The sequence below is a fragment of the Callorhinchus milii genome, unplaced genomic scaffold (genome assembly GCF_018977255.1).
Source record: "Callorhinchus milii isolate IMCB2004 unplaced genomic scaffold, IMCB_Cmil_1.0 Scaffold3, whole genome shotgun sequence".
NCBI lineage: Eukaryota > Metazoa > Chordata > Chondrichthyes > Chimaeriformes > Callorhinchidae > Callorhinchus > Callorhinchus milii.
Window position 1 is genome coordinate 30,333,533 of NW_024704744.1, and position 19,319 is coordinate 30,352,851.

At 40.2% G+C, this 19,319-nt stretch overlaps 1 protein-coding gene across 4 annotated transcripts in view; it reads right to left on the reverse strand.

The window, feature by feature from the left end:
- l3mbtl3 (L3MBTL histone methyl-lysine binding protein 3) overlaps positions 1 to 19,319 on the reverse strand; it is an 81,358-nt gene that overhangs the window by 46,609 nt on the left and 15,430 nt on the right. For all 4 annotated transcript variants that reach the window (XM_007899247.2, XM_007899246.2, XM_042333280.1 and 1 more), the window contains exons 3-12: positions 18,350 to 18,461; positions 15,383 to 15,542; positions 12,022 to 12,169; positions 11,267 to 11,366; positions 9,768 to 9,862; positions 8,174 to 8,278; positions 6,187 to 6,322; positions 5,106 to 5,197; positions 3,595 to 3,746; positions 585 to 661 (exon numbers count right to left, since the gene is read on the reverse strand). In XM_007899247.2, the coding sequence (XP_007897438.1) occupies positions 585 to 661; positions 3,595 to 3,746; positions 5,106 to 5,197; positions 6,187 to 6,322; positions 8,174 to 8,278; positions 9,768 to 9,862; positions 11,267 to 11,366; positions 12,022 to 12,169; positions 15,383 to 15,542; positions 18,350 to 18,461 (1,177 nt within the window). The remainder of the gene's footprint in view (positions 1 to 584; positions 662 to 3,594; positions 3,747 to 5,105; positions 5,198 to 6,186; positions 6,323 to 8,173; positions 8,279 to 9,767; positions 9,863 to 11,266; positions 11,367 to 12,021; positions 12,170 to 15,382; positions 15,543 to 18,349; positions 18,462 to 19,319) is intronic.

Genomic DNA, 19,319 nt, shown 5'->3' on the forward strand with positions numbered 1-19,319 from the left:
GGGCAACAGAATGTCAGGATCAAGCCCACCCACTGTGGTGGTCTTGGTCGTCCAGTTCCTGAGCCAGGTGGGTCCGCAGTATTCCAGGGCACTGCTAATGATAGCACAGCCAGGCTGGCTTATCAGAGGACAGGGATGGGCCGATCAGTCACTGGGGGCAGGGTTCTTCCCATTCACCTCCCATTTAACCCTGGAAGCCAAAGCCCTAACGGGTAGGGTGGTCCTAGCTGGGAAAAACTGCCAGACTATAATATCAATGGCAAGCTATGTGGTTTTAGCTAGTTAAGACTCCAGCAGTACTCTAACACACACACTCTGGGGTCCCCAAGCCTTGGCACTTGCCAACCTGCACCTCTACTTTCCGGGATTAGGTAAGCAGGATGCATCCCCCCAGGGAGAGAGTGCGCATTTCATTCCAACAATCTACATCTGAAATTTCCATGTGTAGGTGGGATGCAGGGAAACCTCAGCTTGGTTTGGATACTGTTAAGGTGGGTTTCCTCATGTGTCAAACACCCGAATACCCGCCCCCAAAATAATTTAAATATTATGAAAAACCATTGTGGACTTTTAAGACTATTTACCTGGAGGAGGGGTAAGGCTTTTCCCATGCTCTTGACACCATCCAATTGGGTGAATGTATGGACTCGTAGCATCACACCTGAGAAGTGGGCAATTTATAGCACATTAGTAGTCATATAATAACGTCGCTTTTAATACAGAATCTAAAACGTTGAGAACAAGTCAAGATAATAATAATAATAATCCTTGCATTTGATATAGCGCTTTTCACGTCGGGAGGACGTCCCAAAGTGCTTCACAGAACACACTGTAAAGTGAATTGACTGTATATTTGTGGGCGAACGCGGCAGCCAATTGTGCACAGCAGTGTCCCACAAACAGTCGTAGATTGAAAATGACCAATATATTATTGTTTTTTTTTTGGAGGGATTATTATTAGGCGTGTGGAGTAAGGAAACTTGCCCAAGGTTTCGCCCTGCCTGGAATTGAACTCAGGTCTCTCACTTGCAAAGCGAGTGCTCCAACCACTGAGCTACAGGACTCCACAAGATGCTTCATAAAGTATCTGAAATATATTTGTACGCAAACACAGCAGTCAATTTGCACACAGCAATGACCGAGAAACAATCACCAAGTTAATGACCAATGTTACGTGGAGTTTTGATGACCAGGATACCAGGTAAAACTCCCCTCTATTTTTGAATAGTGCCATGGGATCTTTAACATATCCTTGAACAGGCAGACAGGACCTGGGTTTAACTTCTTAGCTGAAGGATGGAACCTCTGACAATATAGAGCTCCCTTAGAGTCAGCCAAGACATAGCTCAAAGTTCTGACATTATTGAACGCACAACCTTCTGAACCAGGGGAAGGAGATCTACCAACTGAACCAGGCTAACATATACTTTATAACCTACATATGACACAAAGACATTAGGGTAGTTTCAGAGCTGGTTTATTTTGCATGTGAAATTTGGGACTTTATTAAATAGGTAATTACAAATATTATATTAAGATGTTATTAAAATGTAAGCCACAAAGACAAAATAATGGTGATACCAGCATACTAAATAAACTTAGCTGAGGTATTGATTGGTGCACAGGAGCTAGTTGCTTGTTCAAAGTATATCACGTTGAAGTGGCGCTTCCACGGGTCAATGTGACGCATTTTCAGAATTTTTACTTAAGAAATCCCATTTGAATCTTTGCATATTAGACTGCATTTTTTAAATTTTACTCCATTACACGTAAACTGGTACCAATGAAAGCAGGAACTCCCATTGCTGTATGCTGCAATAACTAATAATTAAACTCTTTATAAGAGCACCCTCTGGTGGTTAGTATACAAGTGCTATAATAAACAATGTTAATTCAAATATTTCACAAGAGATCACAATAGACGTTTGGATGAAGGCCCTTTAACTCAGTCACAAAAATTATGATTCTCAAATGTAAGGATTATTGGTATTTGGTCTCATCTTTCTAAAATACCCATCCTATCATCGGCCCATCACAGATCAAGCTGTTATTTATAAATGAGTTCAGCATTCAGGCCTCAAATCACCTTTTCTCGTAACTTGTTCCGAATTGTTAATTACCGTTCTAAGTAAAGAAATACACGTGTATCCTATTGTTTTGCTGTCTCGGTGCACCTCAAATTATTGTTTGGGAGTTTACTTGCTCAATCGCATTTAAAATCTTGTATACCTATACAGGGTCTCCTTTGAGACAACTCGCCTACACTGAAGAGCTCCAGCTTGTCTAATCGGTACTCAAAGCACATCTGTCTAACATTGGGGATCTTTCTTGTTGCTCTACCCTGCAGTGCGTCTTGAGATCAGAACTGTAATTGCTCTAGGTGGTGGTCTGATCAAGTGACTTGGCAATACAGCCCAGCATTCAGTTGGCTTTTTTGTTGCTGCCTCACATTGTTTTGACATTGTGAGAGTTGAGTCAACTACCATCTCTAAGATCTCTTTCATCTTCCACTTTTGCAAGTTCTATCCTATCCGTGGAATACACGTGCCTCCTATTCTTACTTCAGATACGCAGTATCTTGCATTTATCTGTACTAAACTTTATTTGATATTCATCAGCTCAAGTCATACCCCATCAAACTCTCTTGTGAGATTTTTGCTACATTCTATGATTCCAGTTTCCTGCAACTTGGTATCTGAACCTGTGAATCAAAGTCATTAATTTATGCAAAGAACAGAAGAGGTCCCAGTACAGACTCCCGAGACCCCCCACTTAATACTTCCCCATCTTGACCTAGCTCTCTTGACAACTACTTTCTGCTTTCTTCCTTTCAAACAATTCTGAATCCATGTCCACGTCTTGTCCTTCATATCCAGTGACATCAGTTTGTGAAGGTGTCAAACACCTTTTGAAAGTTCAGATAGACTACCTCATATGACTTTCCACAATCAATTAGGGCTGTCACCTCCTCAAAAACATCTATGAGGTTGGTCAAATAAGATCTATCCTTTCTGATCCCAGTAGGCTGCTATTTTGTAAATTATTTTTATCATCTTCCATTTTCTTTCTTGACTCGGTTCAAATGTTTCCAATTATTGAGGCCAGGCTAATGGATCTATAGTTGCCAGGTATGGTTCTGAATCCTTTCTTATATATGGAACAACATTTGCTGGGTTCTAGTCTGTTGAAATCTCAGTGGTGGTGATTGACTCCACCAAAAAGTCTGTACATGCAATTCAAATCTCTAGCCTTGTCTCCTTAAGTTCTCTGAAATACAGTTTGTTCAATTCAGGGGTACCTGTTGGTTTTCAGCTTTTTGAGCCAATCTAGAATCTGAATCTCACTTGTATCAAAGTCTTGAAGCACAAACAATGTTAGCTGGATTTTGTTTGTGTGTGTATGCCGCGAGCATGTGGGCGCAAGCGTGTTTGGGGTGTGTGTTCACAGTATGTGTTTGTGTGGGGGCTGTTAAAAACCTCCAAATAGTAGTTGCTTAATAAAAGTAGCTTAATGGGGCAGTGTTTAGATCTATGTATAATATATATAACCTCTTGAATGACTGCTTCAAAAACACTTTGCATTTTGCTTCCTTACCAATAATCATAGCTTTCATCCCAATTATCAAAGTGCATGAGGAAACGATTGTCCACCATATCTGCTACTGTGGCCACGCAAATAAATGTTGGATTCTTCTTGTCTACAGCCTCCAGCTTCATACCAACACGGAAACCTAGTGGAGTAATTGTCTTTAAAAGAAAATACATTTAAATTAGATTGATTACTGTATGACATGTCAGCATTTGTTTGTATTTATATTTGACAACAACAACAAAATTACATTTGTATAGTGCCTTTCACGTCGGGAGGATGTCCCAAGGTTCTAATATTGGTTACACATCAGCAACTGCAGTCTTATAATGAAACATTGATGACTAACCAGACAGTTTGCGACTTGTCCAGCTAGGATCACCCTAACATTTAGAGTTTGTGGAAGCTTTAAGGTATAAGGTGTGCTGACCCAGCAAGCACAAAGCTCTGAGGCAATGGATGGCCAAACTTTACAGTTGGCCAAACAAAATAATTTTTCTTGATTGAACATGTTGATTTATGCCACTTCCGGCCTATGGGCCACAGGTTAGCCACTACTGCTCAAACGCATACTCTGGACTGCTCTGGACCTAGCTGGCTTTCAACCTGACAAAGATCCCACTTAACTTATTTTCCAAAGTAGGATATTTTTAGACATACTACTCATTCTATCAACCTCAAAAAGGGCGAGAGACCAAGTGGACCTATTGAAATTTGAACCCAGATTCTTCCAATCACAAGTCTGCTGGTGCTTAACCCACTGAACTACTCAGAAACCTCAGACAGGTGTGGCAAGAGGCATCAATACTACCAAAATATTGTCTGGCAGAGTTCCATCAGCATTCATCTTAGCTGAGCTATGTACGGCTACTTGTCTGCAAGTCCTCATCTGTGCATGAAAATTACACCATTTCAGGAAAAAGTTACAAACTGCATTCCATTCAACAGCAGAAGCTTAACTGTGGCTCAAATTCTCCAGTGAAAAACTTTCCTCAAAGTTTCCACCATATTTTTATCTAGACATGAGGGAGAGGGAACCAAACAGAACTAAAGAGTCACAAGTTCTATGTTATAACTATTTTATAAATATAAACCAGTGATGCGGTGGCACCAACACAGAATTTGTAGTCACACCACTTGGTGAAGAGGGCAAGAATCTCCCTACAGAGGCAAGAAAAATGGGCAAGTCACTGCTTGGAGGTTTGTGTGGCTGCTACAAAACAGCAGTGGGAAAGGACTGGAGGCAGATTGTATGTCCACTCATCCCCTCAGCTACAAAAGGCCTCATGGCTGAACAGCCAGCTGGCACTCGAGTGCTCAGACTCAAATATGATGAAGGGCCCAATTGGGGGGAGATGCTTGTGAAATTCGACTCAACAGAATTTTTGCCTTTCACAGAAGATTGAGTAAAGAGAAAAAAANTTAGAAAAANTAATAAACCATGTGTTTTATGGCATTGCAAGTGTGGAGTTTATCATGCTTCTTAAACCAGAATGTATTACAGTTTTTATGCTTACTGTGTTTTGGTTTTCAAATAGGGATTTGGGTGCAGCTTGAGCTTTGCACATCTTCATGTACAAATGCCAATTAAACTCATCCTCTTTGAATCCTGGAACAGATGAAAGTAACAATCAAAGACAATATTCTGATCCATAATTAACTCTTATTCACATCAATGCAGAGAAGTACCACGCACTATGATGTTCCCTAACTTCAAAGCTTGAAACTCAATTTCCAAAATTCATCGGTAACTATGAGAAAAAAAATTGCTGAGACAAAGTAGATTTAATTATTTACCTTTCTGACCGAATACGTAGTTATCTTTAAGCAAACTTAATGATGATGTCCTTTTCAAACTTTTCATTTTTGAAAAGTAACAGGTTTAAAAAGTCATTCCAGTTGGCATTTCAAATTTGACAAATACACAGGCAGAAGTTTTTCCCCCCAACTGCCTCAAATGTCAAATATTATTACATATTTTTATTAACACTCCAATGTTTTTCTTCTCATTGAGGAGAGATTTTATTAGCGTTGAAGTACACTTCTGAGTTTTGTGCAATTTCTATTGAACAAGACAGTAGTGAAGCAGGAGGATGAAATACATGAAAACCTTATTATAGTGTAGTTGGCTGGGCCTAATATCTCAGAAGTTATGTTATAAAACAGGTGCTAAAGAATAGCTAACTTCAGGGTTATCAAGCTGCAGCTGACAACATTTCCTGGCACTCAAGTTGTCATTGACATCAGTGATGCTTCCTGCAAGTATGTGCAACACAGGAAGTGACGATACTGACAATGAATTACTGTGTTACTAATTGTTGGGAAATTCTGAAGTAACATTCATTTACAAATATCATTATCATCCGAATACCAGTCGTATATTGTGAAACATTACCTGTGAGCTAACTCTACCTATTGGGACAAAACAGCTAAAATGAAACTTCCAGGAGGAAGTGAACCTTAAAACAGCTCTGCATTATTTCGATAGTATGTTTAAACAACTTTTTTCTGTGTTTAGTAATTTTAACTTTTTTTTAAAAAAAAACACTTTTTACAATGATCTACAGAAATGTGCATGAATTCCTTTTTGGGATTTACCTTTTGGTGGGTGAAGTTTATGTCCTGTTTTCTCACACCAGCCCACAGGGTGGATATCTGGCGAATCCACATTTACCCAGAAGTCATAACAATCTGAGTATCTGTCAAAATGTAGCCGTATTCTGTAGCCACATACCTGTAAAGTCAGTTTATTCGTAGGTCAACTTTTAAGTATATTGGAAGAAAATCCTGCATTCAAATACATTCTTATTTTAATGTGAAGGGGATTGCTTCTGTGATCATTGGTCAATAGGACCTAGAGTGGGTAACACATATCAAATAATTATTATTTGATTGAGGGACAGCAGTGTAGATATTGGAAAAGACATCTGAGATTAAGACATTAAAATATTTTATGGAACAAATGTTTAAGTGTTGCTTTCCCTTGAAATATGTACAACAGACGTATTCCAGTCAACGAGCAGCAAGATTCTAGGATCACTGGTAAATCTATCAACCTCTGCACCCAAACACATCGTGTTCTCCAGTGGTTTCAAATGCATCTTCAATTAGAGAATTATCTCTAATATTCTATGAGTTAGAAATATCCTAATATCCTATGAGTTAGAAATTTGCCTCCAAACTAAAATGCCACAAAATAACCGATGGGTCCAATTTTTCACTGTTAGATAGCAAAAGAGAATGCTTGCTTCCAATTGGATTTTCTTCCAAAAATCCCCGAAGTTTGCGATTCCTAAGACATATTGTTTTACGCATCTGCAAATATTGTAGCTGAGGAACAGTTCTCACTCAGTAATGAGGCAAATGTAAGAAAACCTAGTTGACCCAGAAAAACACAGACCTCTCAAATCACAAAATCCACATTCCCACAACTACAGGCAAAAGATTCTTTATTTTGCAGTCTTGTGACATTCAGCATTTATTCTAACCCCTCAAATTTTCCCCTTCTTGGTGCACATTGTCAACACTTAATACATTTTAACAGCATGAGGATCTTTTAAACCAAAATCACTGTGGGGCATTTCTCATTTCAGTGCTCATTGCCAGATTCTTTTAAATTAGTTTTTTTCCTTTACAGCATCTTTTAGGCCAGGTAAAAGTTGTGAGATCTATTGAACGGGCTCCACAATGTCTCACAAATTCACCCAATGAGTATCTGAGCCCCACAGATTAGTGAGGTCTTTGTTGCATTCGCTGACCTTAGCCAAAACATGTTTTGAAACTACAATTGGCCTTAATACCTCAATGATTGGGAGGGGTAAATTAGCCATGGTTTCCATTGCTGATCACGACTCAATGATCATTGTTTGAAATGATGCTGTGCCAAGATATCAGATAAGAATGAAACCAACTCAATTGTGATGTTCCCTACAGTCAAATAACTCGCCAACACTCTGTGTCAGGACTCTAACATGGATAACATGAATCGTTGAGTCAGGATACTGGAGAGTGACTGTTACCTTTGAAACCTAATATTGTAGATGGAAAACACCTTCAGGTGAAGAGAGGAAAGGAGGAAAATACATTGGTGGAGAACAATTGACAAATAATAAAATTATTTCTTGCATCTTCACTCCCAAACTAGTATATTTTACTGACTCCAAGTGACTTTACTAACTCCTAGTAATCAATATCTAAAAATATTTTACAATGAGAAAAATGTGACATGAACATTTGGAAACTAAAATAACCAGTTTATATAGATTTATTTTTAAAATGGGCAGCATGAGTGTCAATCTTAGCAGCGTATTTTTTTGGAAAAAAAACAGAAAGTTCTGCCTTGCCATCACTCATTAATAATCTATTTTTCTCTATGAAGATAACAAATAACACATAAAAATAATTGTTGCGTTTGATCTTTCACGTCTTTGAGACGTCTCAAAGTGCTTCACAAAATATATTGTAAAGTGAATTGACTGTATATTTTGTGGACAAACCTAAATTTGCATGTACTATATTTGCACATTCACATGCAAATTTGTGTCTCTACATTTGGTTAAATTTTGCAGACACTATTGAAATGTACCTCAGCCACAGTAAGGGCGCAGTACATAGACGGATGCTCTGGATCCACACCTTCAAGTTTCAATCCAACCTTAAATCCATTTTTGCTCTGTGGAAATGACTGGTACTGAAATGCAACAAATGAAATGAGTACAATTAGATTTTATCTTAGAAAAAGCATACTTTGTCTATGTAAAGCAATTGAACATTGTTCTCTCTTAATAATGGGGAATAAAGTAGAAAAAACTATACAAAATCCACAGGTATCTAAAAAAAACTAATTTATTCAAGCTTCCAATTAGAATGATCAAAAATAATAAATCATATTCTACCAAAACTAAATGTCAGTTTATTATATAACAAATAAACTAACAAAACTTTCAGCAGTTTATAATACATTATAAGCATATAATAAATAATAATAATAATCCTTGCATTTGATATAGCGCTTTTCACGTCTTCTAGACGTCCCAAAGCGCTTCACAGAATATACTGTAAAGTGAATTGACTGTATATTTGTGGGCGAACGCGGCAGCCAATTGTGCACAGCAATGTCCCACAAACAGTCATGGATTGAAAATGACCCATTTATTATTGTTTTGTTTTTTTGGAGGGATTATTATTAGGCGTGTGGAGTAGAGACTTGCCCAAGGTTTCGCCCTGCCTGGAATTGAACTCAGGTCTCTCACTTGTAAAGCGAGTGCTCTAACCACTGAGCTACAGGACTACCATCTGCTGTACTGCTCCTGAATGGCTCCCATGTTTCAACAAAATATTCTACGACAGCTTAACAAAGCTACGAACAATGATAACATAGCCTTAATATTATTTAATGTAGAATTTACCTTCAACCTCACATTTGCCTGGATAGACAGTCTACTTGGAGATCTGCACAACTAATCTCATTTGCTGGTTATCAGACAACACAAGATGCCATTCAGATGGTAATTGCCCATTACAAAAATCAGTCAGTATCAGTAGGAGAATCGCTTATCATGCATTCATAGAATGTTAATGCACAGAAAGATATTCCACCCATCAAGCCTGCACTTATGGAGAAGATTCTCCACACGAGTCACCCAGTCTAATCCCAATCTCCTGTGTGCTTGTCCTACCCTTTAATATTCTTCTTTTTCAATCGTCCATCTCAATTCCCTTTTAAAATAATTTATAGACTCCACTTTAACAATGGTGTGTAGTAGAGATTCCCACATTGCCACTACCTTGGCAATGAAGAAATATTTTTTAACTTCCCTCTTAATTCATTTTGTGATTATTTTAAATTTGTACCCTCTTGTTACTGGCTAACCGAGCAATGCAAATAATCATGGCAACTATTACTCTATCATAATCATGATGTCATCTATCTCTTGGACCCACAATAGAAAACTTTTGTCTCCTGCAGATAAAGGAGAGACAAGAAGTGCTCGAAGGGGTTATCCTTTCACAATGCATCTTATTTTACAGGCTGTAAAAGGGCTGCAATCCAAAGGCCTTAATCTGCAAGATGCTAGGAGGGGCTCAATTGCAACGTGGCCAAAACCATGCACATTCCCATTCTACTTTATTTCTGAGAAACTGGTGTCAAATATTAGCCAGAGCTCTTAAGAACTAACCTCCTTGAAAAGCTTAGTAGGTGCTGCTGTAGCTTTTTCCTCTTCCAAATAGGATGCCCAACACCAGACTTTCCTTTTGCCATCAAAAGTCAAAGCTGGAAAAAAATGGTTCAAAACATATTAGCTGCGAAAAAAGGTTTTCTTTTCATGGATATGCAAAGTAAAGAGGAACTTCACAAAGCCAAATTGAGTTTCAAACCTTTTAAACAGTAAAACAATAAATGTGGATGGATTTCTACACATAAAACAGTCATGGCCAGTAAACAACAGATCTTTAAAGCTACAAATCTGCATTAATTTTATGTTGCATTAAAATTACCAATAGAATCAACAATGAATAATTTGATTCTGGGCACTTTAGGAAGGATGTAAGGGCTTTGGAGAAGGTGTAAAGGAGATTTCCAAGAATTATACCAGGGATGAGGGACTATGACTATGTGGAGAGACTAGAGAGGCTTGGGGTTATTCTCCCTAGGGCAGAGAGGGTTAAGGGGAGATTTAATAGAAGTGTTCAAAATTATGAGGGGTTTTGATAAGAGTAAATAGGGAAAAAACTGTTTCCTCTTGCAGTTGGGTCAGTAACTAGAGAACGCAGATTTAAGATAATTGGTAAAAGAACCAGAGGGGAGACAAGGAGAATTTTTTTTCACCCAGACAGTTGTTACTGTCTGCAATGTACTTCCTGAAAGGATGATGGAAACAGATTTGATAGTAGCTATCAAAAGTGAATTGGTTAGGTACTTGAATAGGAAAAAGCAGGGTAGTGGGACTAATGGATAGCTGTTAATGAGCTGGCAAAGGCATGATGGGCTGAATGGCATCCTTCTGTGCTGTAAGATTCTATGATTCGATGAAAAGTCTCCTTTCAGCTCCTACCCAAATGGTGGATATAAACTAGAAGAGAACTAGGGAATTGGATTACTTTGGCTGTAAAAAAAATCAGGCAGGCACAAGTCAAATTTGCCCCTTGTAAACATGATTAATATGTCAACCTTTTCATTCCACAACACAGAGCATATCCAATGTCTCAACACACGTGTTTTACAAATGCAACAAACTAAGGATAGGTAAATGGTTTCAAAGCAAAACAAACAGGGTGGAACTAAATTAAATACAGCTTTACTTTCCTCAACAGCGACACAATGTGCATCACTCTTCCAGATCTACTTCTAAAACAATTCAAGTAACAGTCTACAGTTGTCCTTATTTCAATACAATAATTCAAGCTCTATTCAAGATACAAATCCCATAAAGTAAAAATAGTGAATTATATTCTTTGGTAATAAATCACCTATATCTTCCTTTTACCCACAAATTTCACCCACAAATATAGTCAATTCACTTTACAGCATATTATGTGAAGCACTTTGAAATGTCTAGAAGACATGAAAAGCGCTATATCAAATGCAAGGATTAGTATTATTATTATATTATTTTAAACTCAATGAAGTTTCAAGCCTTGCATTATCAGTGTAAGATTTCATATTATCTCAACTTACTTTGTTTCAGCAATCCAGAGTCACCCTTTCTTCTCCTGCGAGCTCTGACATGGTTGTTCTGGGCTACTTTCAGCATCTTCTGCTCTCCTGGTTTTTCTTCCTAAATTGCACAAATGAAATTATATCTGGCTTCACTGACTTACTGTCACCGAGTTACATTGTACTTATTTTGAAGATTATAAACTCCCCTCTATTCGCTTCCCATTTCTCTTCTTGTCAAGCAATGCAACTGATCAGCAAAAAGGGCAGCCAGCAGCTTTCCAACGGCTGCCAGGAGGATGTGACAACTGAGCAGCAATGACTATCTCTGCAAATTCCCCTCTTGCTTGCAGGGAGGTGCCTTGCTTCCAGTAGGCTTCTGCACAAAGCAGCAAGGCTGAGGTTGGGATTTCAGCAGTCCGGAGGGAATTCACGCACTCAGCTCAGCTCAAAACAACAGCACAATTTTACTCATCCATGATGAATTGCAATAATCACTGTACCATGCAAACACATTAATGTTAAAATCTATTTGGTTTTATATTACTTTTATGCTCAGTTACTATCTCACATTTTAAAAAGCTGAGATCTTAAACACATTTATGATAATTTTTACTAACAATTCTGAAGAAAAATGGTGATAAACCTGAGAGAATCTAGCATATACACTGGAACACGAAGCTTTGCATGGGCTGTGCACTCCAGCATCACTTTATTATGAAGAAACAAAATATTATAAGCTATCCTACCAAATAGAATGGAAAAATAACACTTACAATGTCCTCATATTCTTCCTTTGGCAACTCGCCATTTTCTTTAGTATCTCCCTTTGCAGTCAAAGATGGCTTTTGTCTCTTTTTTCGACTACACTTGGAAACTTCATTACTATTACATGTCGATGGTTCCTTTTTCAACATAGATTCCCTGCAATGTAATAGCATCCTAGTAAATAAATCCAACAAGAAGTCAGTGACTTCAGTAGATACTTCCTTCCCCACTGAAAGATCTTTAAAAGAAGTTGTGAATAATAATCCTCGCATTTGATATAGCGCCTTATCACATCTTCGAGACGTCTCAAAGAGCTTCACAGAATATACTGCAAAGTGAATCGACTGTATATTTTGTAGGCGAAACACGGCAGCCAATTGCACACAGTTGTGTGCCACAAACAGTCGTGGATTGAAACGAACAAATCATTATTATTTATTTATTTTTAAAAGTATTATTATCCCCAGAAAAGCAATCCACCAATTGACGAACAAGCGAGTTCCCTCTTACTGATAGGTAAACAGAAGCATGTGGAGTAAGATAACTTGCCCAACGTTTCGCCCTGCCCGGGAATCAAACCCAGGTCCTCTCGCTGGCGAGGCGAGTGCTTTAACCATTAAGCTACATAACTGCTGGAGCCTTTGATGGTTTTATGAATATCAAATATATGTAGATGCATAAATGGATACATACATTCTATGCACAATATACTGAAAACCTAGATATTAAGTACATTGGTTCACGATTTGACTGAAAAATGTTTATTGATCTTGCTGCTCTCCAGCCCAGTGTGTCAAACAATAAAATGAATCAAAGGTACCTGCCAGTTAACAAACAAGCATGTCAAAGGAAATCAATAACATATAAGTAACACATAGACTTTGTAGCTGGTGGTAAATGTCTTCCTTTGCTTTATGAAAACATTCATGAAGAAGTTTAACCATTGGATGAACCTCATTGCAATGCGGAGTGTCACAATTGTTGCAGGTTTCCACAATAGGCCAAGTGGTTGAACACTGGACTCCTTACCAGAGATCTTACCTTTGAGTCCCAAGGCAGTCTCTCCCACTACCTTGTGTCAGATGATGGATTGTGAGGCACTGGCACAGATTGCATTTCAGAGGGCATGGGGGAAAAAATCATTGCCTGCCATGCTGCAATAAATTTGCCTAAATTGTTCCTTTCTTAACATTTTCTTTCTCTTCCTTACCTCAGTTTCAATCTCTCTTTCTTTCTACTACAGTGCGTGTAAACACCACGATAATCAGGGGAGGCTGAGCGCTATAAATATGTCTTCTTAAAAATTAAAATGAAGTATTTATTAACCCACCGGCAGTCAAGTCAGGTGCTGATCTGAGAAGTTAGAACTGGATTGATCAGCCAATGTTAGCAGGCTGCACAGGCACTGAGCATTTCCTGTCATGTGCAATCTGCAGCCTGCTAACCCAAATCAGAGATCTCCAATCAGCTCAGATACAAAGCACAACAACAAAATTACATTAAAGCTACCACCTCCCAAAAGAACACCTGCCTCCGCCCAACTTTCTTCTCCCCTTTCTCTTCCGACTTGTTGAAATGCATTCCATAGGTGTCACTGCTTAAATGAGACAGCCCGTACATACTGGTTGTACGTACAACAATCCTGTCCGATGTCATCAACTTCTCCCTGTCCATTGGTTCAGTTCCCACCCTGCTAAAAACAGCCGTCATCACCCCCATCCTGAAAAAACCTTCCCTGGATCCATCCCTCCTCTCCATCTCTAACCTCCCATTCCTCTCCAAGGTCCTGGAACGAGTCGTTGCATCCCAGCTCCGCTCCTTTCTCTCTCAACATTCCCTCTTTGAACCCCTTCTCATCAGCTTCCGCACTGCCCACAGTACGGAAACAGCCCTGGTCAAAGTCACTAATGACATTCTGAACATCTGTGATCATGGCTCCCTCTATCTCTTTGTCCTCCTCGATCTCTCTGCCGCCATCGACACTGTCGACCACTCCATCCTCATACATCGCCTCTCCGCTTTACTCAATCTTCATGGACCTGCCCTTGTCTGGTTTGATTCCTATCTCTCTCACCGTTTCCACTTCATTGCCTCTCACGGTTTCTCCTCCAGCCCTAGCAATGTCACGTCTGGCATTCCCCAGGGCTCTGTCCTTGGCCCTCTCCTCTTTAGTATCTACATGCTCCCCCTTGGTGACGTCATCCGCAGACATGGGGTCAATTTCCACATGAATGCGGATGACACCCAACTCTATCTTTCTGCCTCCACCCTCAACTCCAGTACCCCTGCTGTCCTGTCAGACTGTCTGTCGGACATCAAGTCCTGGATGAGGGTAAATTTCCTACAGTTGAATGTGAACAAGACTGAGGCCCTCCTGATTGGCTCACGCCAGCGCCTCAGCACCTCAGGCTCTGGCAACATCAACCTCCATGGTTGCACACTATAACTCACCAGCCAGTCAGGAACCTAGGTATCTTGTTCAACCCTCAACTGTCTTTTCTCCCCCACATTCAAGCCATGACCCGCTCTGCCTTCCCTCACATCGCCCGACTCCGCCACTACCTCACCCCTCAGGCCGCTGAAACTGTTGTTCATGCCTTCATCACCTCCAGGCTCGACTATGTAAACGTCCTGCTTGTCGCCCTTCCCAATTCCTCCCTCCACAGGCTGCAGATAATCCAGAATTCTGCAGCCCATGTCCTCTCCTGCACCAAACTCCGTGACCCCATCTCCTGCACTCCCACCCGACTCCACTGGCTCCCTATCCTTCAAAGGATCCAGTTCAAGATCCTGGTCCTCACATACAAAGCCCTCCATGGCCTCGCCCCACCCTACTTCTGCAACCTCATAACCCCCTACCAACCCACCCGTTCCCTCCGCTCAGCCGGCTCTGGCCTGCTCCACGTCCCCCGACTCACCCGCCCCACCAATGGCGGGAGAGCCTTCATCCACTCTGCCCTCAACCTCTGGAATTCCATCCCCCAGTCACTCCGCTTCGCCCCTCCTTTGCCTCCTTCAAGTTCCGCCTCAAGACCCTCCTATTCAACCATGCCATTGGCCAATCTCCTTCCCCCCCCAACCCCAGCTCAGGTCTGAAATGCTGTACTCTGTCCAGCGCCTTGGGAAGTCCTCCCGACATGAAAGGCACTATACAAATGTAATCTTGTTGTTGTTGTAAACTTTTTATTACATTAGATTTCTCATTTCTTTTCCCATTTTTCACTGAAATCCAATAGTCTTTATTTACAGTAAAATAATAATGTCATTCGTACAGCTGATGTGTGAAATGTCACAGTAAAATGACTGTTATCCTATGATCATTATTCCCTCCCACCCAGCCCCAAGTAAAAAATAATATTTGGCACTTACTTTTCCTTTGCCTGCTGAGCACATTTTACACCGCAAAACTTGCCCTTGTGGCTAAATTCCTCTGGAGTGCCATAATGGCCACAGTTCTCACAGCAAAGTATTCCATCCATACTGGGGGCCTCCTCAGTTGTCAGTGTTGGTGCTGAGTTTCCAGCTAAAACTAATTGACAAAACATATCGGTCATTTCACAAGGACAAGATAAAGGGGACTGTAAAAGCATTTAGACGGCAGCATCAAGGCGTAAATGGCATGATTGTTGGAAAAAGGAGCTCAGGTTGTAAAGTGTGTCACGTGCAAGGATGTCCAATGTATTTTATACTAACCAGTAAAAACTTTGCTGATGCCTAAGATTGCCTCAGAACAGATTTCAATTTTTAGCCTATGCTGAGTTGCTTGATCTTAACACGGCAACGCTGGGGCACTATAACTGGCTTCTCCTATCTTGGTAAGACGTACATATCGTCTGTGCACAAAAAACACTTTACATCCTGAGGTTCTTTTTGTCTGATATTTGCGATTTTTTGGTTCATGAGCTTTTCCACCACTGAAGTCACCTGTGCACGTATATAACATAGTGGTAGAGGCCAGGACACTGGACATAAAGCACTCTGGGACATTACCCCACGTGAAGGGTGCTATATAAATGCAAGTTGTTGTTGCTGACTCATTTAAAAAGCAGCTTGATGCAGTGATGAGGAGGGCTGAACTCAGATGGACCAAAGGGCGTTCTTCATCAGGAACAATTTTGTGATCTACAAACCCCTCCTAACATGTTCATTTGCAGGATTTGATTCCACATGCACCTTTTCTCATTTTTCGCCAAAATCCAATAGTCTTTATTTACAGTAAACTAATATTTTTTTAAATTTAGTCAATAAATGTAAATTAAAAATGTTCAGCTAAGTAAATGCGTCATGTGATAAGGTTCTAAAATAGATCAGGAAAATCCCAGGTTCGATCCCCGGTTGCTGCTGACTCACTCAATCTCAGGTGCAGCGATGGCAGGGCCAGTAACTGGTTTCTGTACATCTTGGAATAGGGGAATATTGTGACTAACATTGGAAGAGCAAATGTGCAAACAATACAGGTTTATGTTCAGTCTCAGATGCTAGATTAACTGATTTGGGTTTTGAACATATTTTTCAAGGCATTACTTTTGACTGATGGAAAACACTTTATAATTCAGTACACAATTTGTAGCGTAAAATCATTCTAAGACAGAGCTAAAATGCGACATCTATTAATGCCACAATGTTGATTACCTTGCCAGCACTCACTAACTTAATTATTTAATGATATACTAGTGGCCTGTTCCCTTGGAATTGTAACATTTCTCCTGCAAATCCTCAATCAGAAGGAGGAATGGAAATAAACCATAATGATTTAAATTGAGCAATTTGTAATGTATTAACTGAGCCTAAACATTTAAACAATGTCTTTATAGTCATTTTCAAGTGTGGAATTGAGCTTTTATAGGTTTATTCACAGAACACAGTCTTAGACTGAGTTAGGCTAGTATCCTCTACATAAGATCAGAAAGGCTATTTTCTGGCACTCAAACATTATACAGGCAAAATGGAATTCAAGATGAATGTGTCCAGGAATTTTCTTCCAGCCTTTGATCTTACAATTATTCAGAAATCAGTATTTCAAAACATATTTTAACCTCATTCCATAATTAGGAAAAGGAATAATGTTCAGGAATACTGCAACTTTGACCATTCTATTCAGACACAGAGAGTTGTTATGGTCTGGAATGCACTGCCTGAAAGTGTGGTGGAAACAGATTAAATAACAACTTTAAAAGGGATAGGTATTTGAAAAGGAAAAACTTTAGTCAGGTACTTGAAAAGGAAAAATTTGCAGGGATATGGGGGAGCATGGTAGTGAGTACTGATTGTAGCTCTTCCAAAGAGCCAGCACAGGCACGATGGACTGAATGGCCTCCTTCTGTGCTGTAATATTCTATGATTCTTCCCTCCACAAGCTGCAGATCATCCAGAACTCTGCAGTTTGTGTCTTCTCCCACACCAGGCTCCGTGACCCTATCACACCCACCCTCACCCGGCTCTGCTAGCTCACCATCCCTCAGAGGATCGAGTTCCAAATCCTCGCCCTCACCTTCAAGGCCCTCCATGGCCTTGCCACCTCCTACCGCTCCGACCTGCTAGCCCCTTATCAACTTCTCCACTCCCTCCACTCAGCAGGCTCCAGCCTGCTCCATGTCCCCGCCCGGCCCCAGCATCGGCAGTCGGGCCTTCAGCCTCGCTGCCCCCACCATCTGGAACGCTATCCCACGTTCACTTTGCCTCGCTCCCTCCCTTGCCTCTTTCAAGGCACGCCTCAAGAACCCTTCTTCGACCCAGCCTTCGGTCACCCTGACATGCAAATCCCTGACTGTTCAGTGCCTTGAGATGTCCTATCGACGCGAAAGGCGCTTTACAAATGTAATTTTGGATTGGATTTGTTTCCTATGATATAGGAATATTGGAGACACATTGAAAAAAACCTCCAAACATATGCATTCACATAGCATCTTTCGTGTGGAATGAATGTCCGTCTTACAGTGCTTCACAGTGACAATGGGAAGGATAATAATAATAATCGTTGCATTTAATATAGCGCCTTATCACGTCTTCTAGACGTCTCAAAGTGCTTCACAGAATATACTGTCAAGTGAATTAACTGTATATTTTGTGGGCGAAATGAGGGTGTTCACCAAAAGTACGGTTAAAAAGGTACATTTTATGAGTGTATTGAAGGCAGTGAAAGAAGGCACTAGACAAGAAATTTGGGAAAATTTCCAGGAAGGTGGGGGATGGAGGGGGGGAGAGTGGCTGGTGGCTGAAAGGGCAGAAGCAGTGAAGAACGAGCAGTACACACATAAGGATGGATTGCTTAGTGAGCGAGGGGCAAGATCACTTAGTGCACGCACAAATAAAGACGTTTCAAAATGCCACACTAACCTTCATGCACAATAGGCACATTCCATGTCTTAGTAGCACTGGCCTTTTTTATCCTTTCCACCTCTGCTTCGTCTGTGATTATCTCCAAAGCACCAAACTCATTTATTCTAAACTACACGTAAAGAAACCTTAATGGATCATTTCCAATAAAATATGACTCATAACATTCAGAAACTACATGTTATTATATTAATTCAGAAAAGAACTTTGCCCAGCATGACAAATTATTTCCACCTGTCACAACCAACTGCTAATGCACTTCAGGAGTGAAGACAGTTAAATGAGAGAATGCCATTGGATCATAAGCTTTTGTAATGTTTTCTGCAAAGGATACAGGTATCACAATGCCACTATTCTGGTGCCAGTGCACTCACCCACAATCTCGGCGGTCTCATTATCATTATTTCAACCTGTTTGACTGGGACAGGAAACTGTGCAGAAATAAATCACAACATCTAACCAAATGATGTATTTACACAAGACTTCTGTTAAGTGACCCTGTGACAATGCAAATGTTATAAACATGGGAATAGGAGAACTCCATTCAGCCATTGAGCAATTTATAAAAGATCATGGCAGATCTTTTAATCCCATTGCCCTGCCTTTTCTCCATATAATTTTAATTTCCAATTGTCTATCCATCTCCCTTTCAAAATTTCCAATTAATTATGCCTCTATGACCTTCAGAGGTCAGGAACCCAAGAGGATATTGGGGAGGAGTAGAAAAGTCGTAATAATCCTTGCATTTGGTACAGTGCCTTTCACGTAATAAGGATGTCCCAAAGCGCTTCACAGGATATATTGCAAACTGATTGTTTTGTGAGTGAATGCAGCAGCCAATTTGTGCACATCTATGTCCCACAAACAGCCATGATGAGAATCACCAATTTTATTTGGGGGATGGTTGATCAGGACACCAGGAGAAACTCTCCTCTCTATTCAAATAGTGCTACGTGATCTTTAATGTCCA